Source organism: Oncorhynchus mykiss, chromosome 23 (genome assembly GCF_013265735.2).
Source record: "Oncorhynchus mykiss isolate Arlee chromosome 23, USDA_OmykA_1.1, whole genome shotgun sequence".
Lineage (NCBI taxonomy): Eukaryota > Metazoa > Chordata > Actinopteri > Salmoniformes > Salmonidae > Oncorhynchus > Oncorhynchus mykiss.
Genome location: NC_048587.1, coordinates 19,213,622 through 19,227,211, shown reverse-complemented (window position 1 = coordinate 19,227,211; position 13,590 = coordinate 19,213,622). Strand labels below are relative to the sequence as shown.

Here is a 13,590-nt window from a genome sequence, read left to right as displayed (position 1 = left end):
CCAAGAAAACCGCATAGTAGGTTTTACTATAGAATGAATCATAAAGAGAGGGGAATCTCTAAGGGCACACTGTTGAGTGTATCTTTCCACTTATTTGGAAACTCTAGTTTCTAGTGAATGAGTGATCTTTACATCTTTCTTTCCATGAGAAACACGATTTGCTTTATATCCTGCAGGACTCGGTGAGTGGTATAAAATTACTAAAAGCACAGCATTTCATGTCATTGAAAATGTCAACTTTATTTCGAAAAATAACTTTGAATAATGATACATTACGCATATTGAGATATTCCATCCATGTACAACTTACTGTGACTCTACAATATACAGATATCACAATCTTTAGTCTTTAGATCCCAGTCCTGACAAAACATGTAGGCCTATCATGCATATTGACAGCATTTACTGCATCTCAAGTTGCAACAGATTTATTTTCTACTTGATTAGAGTATTTAGAAGTACATGAATTCCGTATGATACAGCTACAGCTGTGCTACATGTACAGAACTACAGAGTACATTATTATTTTAATAGGAGTACATGTTGACCATGATGAATAACTCATTGGTGTTGTACTATACTGTTGTTCACATTGCTGAAGTACATACTGGATAACTAACTGTTTTGTTCTTACTGTGGGATTAGTATTTTCAAAACATTTGATGACCTCCATTCCTGTTGTAAACAACGCTGGGCAGTTTTGAGCATTTGGAATTTACTTCTGCTGTATTTCAATTAGATGTCAAGGCTTTGAAGCTATTTTATTCATCCTTTTCAACGTTTTTGTGTTGAACTTTCCTTCTGTAGTTACCCAGTGAGATTTCCAAGGTACCATGGCACTTGCCTGTCTGTTATCAAAGGAAGCTCATAGTGATGTAACTAAGGTTGCAAAATTCCAGTAGCTTTCCCAAAATTCACATTTTTTCAAGGAAGCCTGTTGGGAAGATTCATGGCATTACGAGGGAAAAGCAGGAAATACGGGAATATTCCAACCAGGATTTCTGGAAAACCAGGGAATGTAACCGTGATGTAGAAAAGCTAAAATCACCGTTAGCTTGTCAAACCAGACTTGCATGTCACAATAAATTTAAAAAAATGTCTTGAAGATGAGCATGTGCAACAGCAGCCTTTGATAAAATACTGTACATGTTGCAGTTAAACGAAATTATTGTTTTTTTTCTTTACAGTTTTTTTTTTTTTTACATAAATGTTTGAGAGGAACATTAAAAAACCTTGCGGCAATGCATCACAAACGTTTTCTAGCATCCTCAAAGTGTTTTATCATAAGGGATCTGGAACCCCTATCTCCAAAAAAGTATACATTTCCATCATATAAACATAGGAATTTACAGAGGCATAACTCCCCTCCTGTACATACACAGTGACTGTACACAATTAACTTTTGTTATATACAGCACATTCACACAACATCACCACAATCTATTATCCCTGTATAGTGCATGCACACACAGCCTCTTAGGCCTACACTCAAAACAAGAAGAGAATTCATACAAAATGTGTTGAATAGTTAAGTACAATCCTCAAATATGTATGATATGTGTATGTTTCACATTTGTTCAAGGGGGCATGATAACCAAAGCGATAGTTCACCCAAACACAAAATTACATATTGGTTTCCTTACCCTGTCATGGGACCGAAATTTGTCTTTTTCAAGCATCATGTTCAAATAATCTATGTGACTTTGTTGAGTATGACAAGCGACTTTAGATACTTTCGAATTATTTTTACATTTACATTTTCATTTTAGTCATTTAGCAGACGCTCTTATCTAGAATTTAAATCATGTATTGATTTGGGCATGATGCGCGAATAATATCGGTCCCATGACTTGAATGGGATTTGTGCCACAAATGCTAAAATGCTAGCATGTTGAAACAGTGGCAGGGAAACTAAACCAAAGGATGCATTGCTGCCATAGCTTGTCCATAGACGGCTTACAGTGTAAGGAAACCAATGTCATTTTGTAATTTGCGTGAACTACCCCTTTAATTTCACCCCAGAATATTGTCTAGGCTATTTCTTAGTTGGAACAACCATGTCAAAGAGTTGTTGTTTCCTCCATCAACACATAGTACTGAAATGTCACTAACATAACACATATTTAGAGAAAGCATTACAATATGAATTGAATAGAAAAACGATTATAGTACAAGATGAAATCATTTGTATCGTATTCATGTACATTGTGGAGTACATGCATGTCTGTTCTCATATAAATACCAATGTTCCCTTATCTGAAACAATACAATCCCTTAGTTTAGAATTGTATCTCAAGAGAGATGTCTATGACCATCCCTCTTTTTGTTTTCTTTTCACTCCTCACTCAAAGTTTTGTCATCCATCACAAGTGTTATTTCTCACATCCCTCCTTTCACACTACTCTCTCAGTCCAGTCGAGAATCTTCACCTTATCCTCTTCCGGGCATTCTCTTCCCACTTCGGGCCGTCTGTTTCATATCTGGGTAGAAAACAAAGACGTTCAGTGTGGGCAGTGTTACAAAAGTGTTGCCTCTTCACCTCTTTGGATATCTTTATTACACATGTACACTGAGAATAGATCGCACGACAGCTGCTAAATCAGTTGTGCTTGTACATGCACAGCATGCTTCCAACATGTTTCACTACGCATTAGCAATATTTTGCGTCAGAACTTTCTGTACCAACAATGGTTATCTGGGCCACTGGAAGTCCAGTTTGTTCTGATGGCCCAAGGCGATCATGGAGTTCCTGTTTCTTCCTGGTAGGTCCACTGGTCCCAGGTCAGGGCTGTAGGGAAATGGGTTATTGTTATTGGTGTGCTCCAATGCTATTACAATGAGCAATGCATTAGTTTGCACAACGCTTGAGAACAGGATGGTTTTTCCACATGCATTTCTTTCCAAGAGAGGGTCTCCCTTTTGATAAATTCTGCATATCTCTATATATCATTGGACCACTCTGAAATACATGTGGAATTCTCCAACTCCTCCTTGCATACCTCAAACCAGACACTGCAACCCCTCCGCTATTAGTCTGGGTCCGTGCCCAGCTCCCTCACTCTGAGGAGTGCTCATCCAAGTTGTGGAATACGTTGAAGGGCACAACAAATAGCTGTTCTTTCCTCAAGCTCTTCAACTCCCACCAGATCCTTATGTTCTACAACCCTCAAACAGAATAATACCACAATTCTTCCACTGACACACCCATTTCGCATGAACAAAATAAAATAAAATCTTGAAGTGCCAAGAACCTGTCATAGTTTGGTATTCGTCTAAAGTCGCTAAGGCTGTCAATACTTTCTAACCCAAAATATCCACGTCTTTTTGTCTACTCCAAATATGTTGGCGTAGATTCCTGCTTGCAAAAAAAGCTGACATACTGTTAGAGGGGGCCAATTGTGTTTTGTTTAACAAATGAGGGAGGTTGGTTTGTTTTCAGTGGTTTTGAGCTTAGGCCATTTAAACCCAGCAGTGCTAGTCACCATTTACCACCAGTGGAGAGAGCCAGTGAGCTTGGGAAGTATAATTTTACAAGCTTGTACTCAGATAAAAACACTTAAGCTTATCATATTTGCCTCAGTCATATTGAAATAAACGGTGCGTAGTCGCTCCCTGACACTGAAGAGTGCATCTGCTTTGTGTACAAGTCCGTTTTTTTGCTTCATTTTGACATTTTCGGGACGCTATTTAAGATAGATTCCAGTGGTTGTGGGCTAAGTTCTCCATGGCGTATGCTGAATGTTGTAAAATAAAATATTAAAGCCGTGGTTATTACTCAAGATAATTTGTCAAGGCACATACTTCTGACAGTTGTGTTGAGTAACAATATATTCTGGTTAGTGGTACATTTTATTCTCAAAATCCATTTGATTTTAGCTTGGCTGATAATTTGTCACAGGGGAAAGTTAAATCGCTACTTACAAGTGATGTGTTATAACTGCATTTTAAAAAGCAATATAAAAGTAATTTAATTTAAGTAATTATCTCTAAATGGTAAGATGATATGAGTCGGTTGGGCATTTTCAGTATTTTCAGTGTCTATATTCTTCCTAGGAAGCAGTTGAATCATTCTGGAAACACAACCCATGACCTACTGCCAAAGACAGTCTTAACTCTTCTTTCTGCTAAGACTAAATTATCTAGAAGTAATAGGCACCTACAAAATATGAAACTAAAGCGAGCTGTGATTAATTACAACTTAACCTCTCCTTCCTTGTAGCATGATTAGCTCAAGATTTTCAAACATCCTTGAAGGAGCAACAAGCGCCAACAGTTATTTTTAATTTTATTAAATTAAAGGTAATCCTAGTGTTAGTTGCGTGTTTGTTTACAGATACTGTAGTAAGAGATACAGTATTTCGAGTAGACTGAGTGTTTCCTTCGCAAGAGAGCAAGAGAGAGCGGGGTGGGTGGGTGGGTGGGGAGTGTCCTCACCGGTAAAGCTGTGGACAGGATCTCTTGAGGGAGGTGGATGTTTGTCCCAGTCTGCTCTGGTTCCTCAGCTTGGTCTTCTTCACCAGATCCTTCACTCTGCCCCACGTGTAGTTCTCACTCAGCTACACAACCAAACACACATCTCTCAGCATTAACGAATAGGCGCTTTACCCACTGTTTGGTCGGGTAACATCGAGTTGGGCTGATGTAGATATTTGCACCTTAAACAGGGGTTTAGGGTATTATGCAGAGCCAGTGAGTCAGAGGAGGGATGTTAGAGTGACTCACCCGTCTGTGTGGGGCAGAGAGACCCTCTGTACTGTCAGAGAGATAGGAGCGCGTATCTCCCTCTGAGTAGCTCATCCGATTCAAGCCCCTCTTCCAAAGGGGCACCAGGGGCTGGCATCCACCCTGGTCACTCTCTATAGAGAGAGAGAATAAATGAATCAGAAGATCTGTTTGTACCTGGTTCTAGCATGCATACTTTGTTCTGATCTTGTCCACATTCTGATTGTGCCCACATTTTCAGACCGGTGTAGACTGGAGATGATTAAAATACGCATTGTGATCTGATTGTGATTTTTCTAACCACCTACGAAGGTAGTCAGGCACGCATTGTGTCTGGAAACCTTACAAGAGTAGACGGATCTGGACAGTGAAACCGTTTAATTCATCATTATCCCACCTTCTTAACTCATTGACAGGTGGCACCATTTGACTTATGGCATCAATATGGGTCTTAAAATAAATAAATACATACATTTTTTAAAGAATAGTTGATCACAATGCAAACACAGTGAGACACATTTTAATACCATGTGTAGACATATTTCTGAAAATGTGGGCACAATCAGAATGTGGGCAAGATCAGGACAAAGGACGCATGTTAGCGCCAGGTATAAATGAGGCTAGAGTCACAAGGGTTGGAACCACTCGCTGCTCATAGTGGGGGGAAACTGTTATGACACATGGTGATGTGAATCAGCAGTCCCAGAGGAACCCCTTCTTTCAACCTGCCGCCACTGCCCACTCAACCTCCCCACGTCCTCAATCTGTTATCGCAGTACCATTCGCCATCCTCCTACTCCCCAGCTCCAATTTCCTGAATCCTGCTTATCGGAAGAGCAAGAAATTCCTGAATCCATGGGACTCTATATGTTCCCTCCATTTAACTACCTCATCAGTATGTTTTTTTAAACATTAGATCTTTATCAATCCAAACACACAGATTTTTGTAGGCTGGAACCCGCTCGATGAGAGAGCTGTCCAATGAGTGAATATGTAGCCCTTTTAAGATTTTTTTTGTGAATTAAAGAACAACATATATTTAGTTTTGCCCGCATTAAGTACACGTTTTAAATCAACGAGGGCTTTCTGTAATGCAACAAAATCAGATTGCAGCTCTAACATAGCTCGGGCAACACTCAGTGCAATGGCATACATAACTGTATTGTCTGCATAGTGATGAATATTACAGGATTGCATAGACCAATATTATTTATATAAATAGTGAAGAGAACAGGTCCCAATACCGACCCTTGCGGTACACCTTTCGTAATATAGTGGCAACTAGACTTGACACCATGAGAGAGCACACATTGTGTCCTGTCGCAGTGTTCGTTAACTCTTGAGATCCAGCTTGTATTCATAAAGTTTAGTAAATCTGCCTTTAGTTTTAACGCACCACAGTTACGGAATATCTTACAAAACAAAATACACCTGGATTCCCTGGTGCCTATAAGGACGTTTAAAACTCTGTTGTTAAATTAGTTTACTGAAGTGTGCAATCATTTCAATGGACTATTACAACTTGTTGTAATAACCTGATGTAATGTATTTATAGCTATCTTGTGTCTTATCTTTTGTTGTTGTGTTGATGGAATCTCTGTCCTCAGGGCACCATTACAAATGAGACACTGGTCTCAATTGGTCTTCCCTGAATAAATAAAAGTAGATAATAATAGTCAGCCCACCTGAGGGAACGTGAGCCACTCCGAAAACAGGAGAGTAAAAACATTTGGGGAAATAATTATATTTCTGGGGGACTATTGTTGCTCGGAATGTTATATGCGATGATGGTGAACATTGGGCGAAATCACACCTGGGGTCGTCGCCCGGTCACATTTTGAAAACCCCTAATGATTTTTAAATAAACCCAGAAAATCAATTTCAGGAAAACTATGGGTAAACATTACTATAAATTGGTCTTGTGACTGAATGATTACCGCAGGAGCAGGTTATGAAGTGCTAATCTACCTGCCAATGAAATAATACACTATGGTTTTCTGAGGGAAACAAAAGGATTGGGCTGGAAACCTCTGATGAGATCACAGTCAAACCGGGACAAAATTACTTTTGGAGAATGTGTGGAATATCCATTGGATTTTGAGTGAGGAGAGATGCATGGATGTAGATTATGGGTTGTTATCATGTTATTAAGTAGTTAACTGACCTCCCCTGGCTGTGAGTCCTGTGTGGTGTGTGACCTCAGGGATGGTGGAGAGGTCAGAGAGGGTGCCGCTCACGGAGGTGGTCAGGAACTCACTCCTAGAGTGTCTTTTCTGTTCATGGAAGGCCATGCCGGCCGTTCCACAGCTACAGTGCTGCAGGAAGAAGTCCTGGGGGACAGACAGGAAGAAAAGGTACAGGATGTGAGTAGGAGGCATATGAAATGTGTTTTACAATATCCAAATCTAGTTTAGTTGTTTTTCTCACTCGTTGGTCAAGAATGGCCCTCCAATACTGCATACTTGGCTCAGCCAGCAACCATCTGTTACAAATTCAAAAGAGTGAAAATGTGTTATGGCCATCACACTCTTGTATTTCTTGGCCTTATATGCTACCACATTTTTTATAAGCGTCTTTGGGATATCTGAGTTTATTGTTATTGTTTTAAACCTACTTCAACTTAATAACTTACTTTAATTATTGTTTTCATATATAGTGTGTATTTACTGTTTCTTTTCCAGATTGAGTTGGGTTTATGCTAACCTAACCTCAAACTTCTGAACTCAACATGAACTTGTCCAAAGTAGGCCTTCCAATCTATGTGCCATGCCGATACATGTGTGGTGATTCAAAGAACAATGAGAGACACTTTCCGAGTCATTGTGTAAAGTTGGAATTTGAAAATGTTCACATCCGTTTATCCCAGCTGAGGAAACTCTGGATGTCACATCCACGCTAACGTAAAAAAATCACATGTATAACTCAAACAACGCAGGCACCCAGCAGTAGCATAAACGGAATAAGATGAAAGCCTGGAGACGAGTGTTGTTTTTTCCTGCTTCCTTGTTGACATTTAAAGGTGCAGTGTCACTTCTACAGTAGGGGGATTTTTCATCACGTGAAGGTTACACACTCGCCACTTACACAACTTCAGAACCCAGGACCGATACTCAGGAGGCTCATTAGGTGAAGTCACTTCCTAATCTTGTGCAAAATAATTTCCTTCTCCGCACTGAAGTTACCTCTAACCTGGACACAAGGTGCAAACTCTACACTAGAATAGAATCATCTCTGGGCAGTGCTCTCTTCCAGAATTCCTTGTTGGAACTCTGAATAGCCTGTTACGAAACCACTGGACGTTTAAACATAAAAAGGGGTAAATAGCATGATGAATGACCACTGAAGTCACACTCCATGGCTTTGTTTTTGTTTCACGGGACTTTGACCATCGTCTGACTTCCCCGCTGGAACCACGACCACTCTCCCCTCGGTGAAGACACTGCCTCTACTGAGAAGGGGCTAGGCCCAGGTTCCTGGCCCTGGTTCCATGGGCAAAAACAGTGTGGTCTTTGCACTCTCCAAGGACCTACCCCATCTGTGTGTGCTTAGCCCTTAGAAGGAGGCAGCCCACATTTGGGGACTCAGAGGGCGGGCCACACCAGGCCGTTGACCTCTGACCTCTGAGAAGAGGATTAAACTGTTAAAGGCATTATGGCCCTGTGCACTCGGGAAAAGGGAAGGTCCAGAAGACTCCGGCCCTGGTATGTTCCCTCCATCAAATCCCGTTCCTCAATAACCCAGGGACAGCCTGCAGATGGCTCCATTGTCTGAGGTAGTACTGCTTTGAGGATAGGGAAAGGGGGAGCTTGAGTCCGTAAGAGTGAACTCATGTTCATTGCTCACATTAGAAACTTGATTACAAGTCATCTTCCACTCTAGTGTTGACTCTTTCTTGCATCTCAGTTCATCACAAGAAACCCCAAAGCACGCTGGTCCTGGTAGAGAACAGATGAAGCTAGAAAAGAGGGCTCTATGTAGGTGGTAATTGGCCATTGTCTTATTGATCTCTGTGTTTATAGTGAGCCCAGCGGTGACCCTGGTGTTGATTTGAAAGGTGGGGTAGATAGATGTGTGTAGGCACAGGGAACCATGGGTGTCATTCATGGAGCTTAGATGTGCCCCAGCTGACTTGCTCCTCCTTTTGATGTGTCATCTATGGGGTTCAGCTTGTGGCGTAACCATAGAAACACTCACAGCAGGGGAAAAGACCAACCGCTTGGGAGGCCAGCTGGTGTGGTCCTAAAAATCTTCTTTCAAGTCAGGGTTTGGCCCAGAGAGAATAACAACACCAAGTTATCTGGACAAATACCATAATCAAGGTGAAATCATGTCAGAATTTGATGACCTCAAAGAATAGTAAGTTCTGCTAAGAATGTTAAGAAATAGCTTTTGTAAGAGAGGATGTGTTTTCTTTGAATGAGCACTTTTTGGGATCTCTCTCTCTCTCTCTCTTACTGTGCCCCTTTCCCCCTCTCTCCTTTTTCTTTTCCTCTCTCACTCTCTCTCCCCTATCTCTCTCTCTTTCTCCCTCTTTCTTTTTTTCTCTCTCTCTCTCTGTCTTTGAAGACTTTGTAGTGTATGCTCCTGCTGGGCTCACCCTTTGCTTCAGTGGAAAGCTTTTCCGGCCCCCAGGCCCAAACTGACAGGGATAGTTTGGAACCAGCTCTCTCTGAAACCCCCTGAACATAGCCGCTCCGGTATTGTGCCAAAGCCTCAAAAGGAAAGGGAGGCATCCACACAATGCCAAAGTACTTTTCTTTAGAAGCACAGGCAACTGTCACAAGAGAGGGGGCAAAGTTGAATACAATGCAATAGGGTTGGGATAAATCTTGTGCCAATGTTGTTATTTTTCATATTCAAGGTCAGGTTTTCTTATGATGTTGAGCTGAAAACAAAAACATAAAATTGAAGTAGCTTTGGGACTCTGTGAACTCTACGAGCCTCATTTTCTATTCAAGTGTGTTAAAATGCCACCCATGTGCCCATGTTTTACCATACTGATGTTTTTTAAATGACAACAATGCCACAACTTTTAAAAAGCCATAAATAATAAAAAATGTCTCTCTGGCATTGGTAAGATAACATTCAGAGCGAACTCATTCATCCTGTTTGGGAACGGAAAGTGAGCGCAGGGAGAGCTGGCCTGGGGATTTTATAGGTTACACATTGTTAACTGAGCAGAATCGTAGTTACTTTATGAGAGTTTACTGGAATACTACTCTAAAATGGTGCTTACTACAGAAAAACAAGAAACGTAATTTGCCCTATTTTACTGCTGACATTGTGCTTGCATTTGTACATTTTCATAGACAAAGGTTTAACAAACAAATGTGGCTATCTAATTTTAGACAGCTGTGAGAGAGTGATGTTACAGATACAGTACATGGTTAGCAAACGTGGAGATTATTTCAGATATAAACAGATTATTATTTTCTATTTACACCAATTCTGGTAAACCGTCTCGTTTGCACGATGTTGTTTAGGTTCAGATGTAGATTTTTCAGGTTATCATCATGAATGATGCATCATTGGCCCAGCCACAGACTCTAACTTCAATGCTCTCTCTAAACAGATGACTGGAAAGCCCCTGATGTTTGTTACTAATAAACATAAACATACACGTGCCCCTTTGCCGTGCTACAACAACCCCTTTACCGTGCTATAAGGACCACTTTACCATGCTATAAGGACCACTTTACCGTGCTATAACAATCCCTTTACCGTGCTATAAGGACCCCTTTACCGTGCTATAAGGACCACTTTACCGTGCTACAACAACCCCTTTACCGTGCTATAAGGACCACTTTACCGTGCTACAACAACCCCTTTACCGTGCTATAAGGACCACTTTACCGTGCTATAAGGACCACTTTACAGTGCTATAAGGACCACTTTACCGTGCTACAACAACCCCTTTACCGTGCTATAAGGACCACTTTACCGTGCTATAAGGACCACTTTACCGTGCTACAACAACCCCTTTACCGTGCTATAAGGACCACTTTACCATGCTATAAGGACCACTTTACCGTGCTATAAGGACCACTTTACCGTGCTATAAGGACCACTTTAGCGTGCTACAACAACCCCTTTACCGTGCTATAAGGACCACTTTACCGTGCTATAAGGACCACTTTAAAGTGCTATAAGGACCACTTTACCATGCTATAAGGACCACTTTACCGTGCTATAAGGACCACTTTACCGTGCTATAAGGACCACTTTACCGTGCTACAACAACCCCTTTACCGTGCTATAAGGACCACTTTACCGTGCTATAAGGACCACTTTACCGTGCTATAAGGACCACTTTACCGTGCTACAACAACCCCTTTACCATGCTATAAGGACCACTTTACCGTGCTATAAGGACCACTTTACCATGCTATAACAATCCCTTTACCGTGCTATAAGGACCACTTTACCGTGCTATAAGGACCACTTTACCGTGCTATAAGGACCACTTTACCGTGCTATAACAATCCCTTTACCGTGCTATAAGGACCACTTTACAGTGCTATAAGGACCCCTTTACCGTGCTACAACAACCCCTTTACCGTGCTATAAGAACCCCTTTACCGTGCTATAAGGACCACTTAACCGTGCTATAAGGACCACTTTACCGTGCTACAACAACCCCTTTACCGTGCTATAAGGACCACTTTACCGTGCTATAAGGACCACTTTACCGTGCTATAACAACCCCTTTACCGTGCTATAAGGACCACTTTACCGTGCTATAAGGACCACTTTAAAGTGCTATAAGGACCACTTTACCGTGCTATAAGGACCACTTTACCGTGCTATAACAACCCCTTTACCGTGCTATAAGGACCACTTTACCGTGCTATAAGGACCACTTTAAAGTGCTATAAGGACCACTTTACCGTGCTATAACAACCCCTTTACCGTGCTATAAGGACCACTTTACCGTGCTATAAGGACCACTTTACCGTGCTATAAGGACCACTTTACCGTGCTATAAGGACCACTTTAAAGTGCTATAAGGACCACTTTACCGTGCTATAAGGACCACTTTAAAGTGCTATAAGGACCACTTTACCGTGCTATAAGGACCACTTTACCGTGCTATAAGGACCACTTTAAAGTGCTATAAGGACCACTTTACCGTGCTACAACAACCCCTTTACCGTGCTATAAGGACCACTTTACCGTGCTATAAGGACCACTTTACCGTGCTACAACAACCCCTTTACCGTGCTATAAGGACCACTTTACCGTGCTATAACAATCCCTATACCGTGCTATAAGGACCCCTTTACCGTGCTATAAGGACCACTTTACCGTGCTATAACAATCCCTTTACAGTGCTATAAGGACCCCTTTACCGTGTTACAACAACCCCTTTACCGTGCTATAAGGACCACTTTACCATGCTATAAGGACCACTTTACCGTGCTATAAGGACCACTTTACCGTGCTATAAGGACCACTTTACCGTGCTACAACAACCCCTTTACCGTGCTATAAGGACCACTTTACCGTGCTACAACAACCCCTTTACCATGCTATAAGGACCACTTTGCCGTGCTACAACAACCCCTTTACCATGCTATAAGGACCACTTTACCGTGCTATAAGGACCACTTTACCGTGCTACAACAACCCCTTTACCATGCTATAAGGACCACTTTACCATGCTATAAGGACCACTTTACCGTGCTATAAGGACCACTTTACCGTGCTACAACAACGCCTTTACCATGCTATAAGGACCACTTTACCGTGCTATAAGGACCACTTTGCCGTGCTACAACAACCCCTTTACCGTGCTATAAGGACCACTTTACTGTGCTACAACAACCCCTTTATCATGCTATAAGGACCACTTTACCGTGCTATAAGGACCACTTTACCGTGCTACAACAACCCCTTTACCATGCTATAAGGACCACTTTACCGTGCTATAAGGACCACTTTACCGTGCTACAACAACCCCTTTACCGTGCTATAAGGACCACTTTACCGTGCTATAAGGACCACTTTACCATGCTATAAGGACCACTTTACCGTGCTACAACAACCCCTTTACCATGCTATAAGGACCACTTTACCGTGCTATAAGGACCACTTTACCGTGCTACAACAACCCCTTTACCGTGCTATAAGGACCACTTTACCGTGCTATAAGGACCACTTTACCGTTTTATAAGGACCACTTTACCGTGCTATAAGGACCACTTTACCGTGCTACAACAACCCCTTTACCGTGCTATAAGGACCACTTTACCGTGCTATAAGGACCACTTTACCATGCTATAAGGACCACTTTACCGTGCTATAAGGACTACTTTACCATGCTATAAGGACCCCTTTGCCGTGCTACAACAACCCCTTTGCCGTGCTAGAAGGATGTTACTAAATGTGTGCCCCATATGTGTTCCGGGGCGGCAGGTAGCTTAGTGGTTAGAGCGTTGGGCTAGTAACCGAAAGGTTGGTTGATCGAATCCCTGAGCTGACAAGGTACAAAATCTGTCATTCTGCCCCTGAACAAGGCAGCTAACCCACTGTTCCTAGGCCGTCATTGTAAATAAGAGTTTGTTCTTAACTGACTTGCCTAGTGAAAATAAAGGTAAAATAACTAAATAAATGTTTGAAAACTGCAGTGGGCTGGACCCAGCTGTTCTATTTATTAAATAGACTTTCCTCCGGCATGACTTACAGCTCCTACTACCGTTCTGAAACCGCTGGATTAGCACTGGGACCTAATGGTGAGTAATCAGTCACTTCAAGGCATGGCTATCTCTGCACCACCTGGACAGCAGTCAGCTGCAAATCAAAGATCAATGGTCTTAGGTCTGCCCTGCACGACCTACAGCTACGTTCACACTGTTTTTACAACATTTG

General features: G+C 41.8%; 1 protein-coding gene across 2 annotated transcripts in view; it reads right to left on the bottom strand.

The window, feature by feature from the left end:
* Window positions 1-219: 219 nt before the first annotated feature.
* LOC110502405 overlaps window positions 220-13,590 on the bottom strand; it is a 33,076-nt gene continuing 19,705 nt past the window's right edge. The window contains exons 4-8 of one of the 2 annotated variants that reach the window (XM_021580396.2): window positions 6,887-7,052; window positions 4,723-4,856; window positions 4,435-4,556; window positions 2,683-2,788; window positions 220-2,480 (exon numbers count right to left, since the gene is read on the bottom strand). In XM_021580396.2, the coding sequence (XP_021436071.2) occupies window positions 2,692-2,788; window positions 4,435-4,556; window positions 4,723-4,856; window positions 6,887-7,052 (519 nt within the window). In that variant the 3' untranslated portion in view covers window positions 220-2,480; window positions 2,683-2,691. The remainder of the gene's footprint in view (window positions 2,481-2,682; window positions 2,789-4,434; window positions 4,557-4,722; window positions 4,857-6,886; window positions 7,053-13,590) is intronic. The other variant, XM_021580397.2, reaches the window with a different exon arrangement.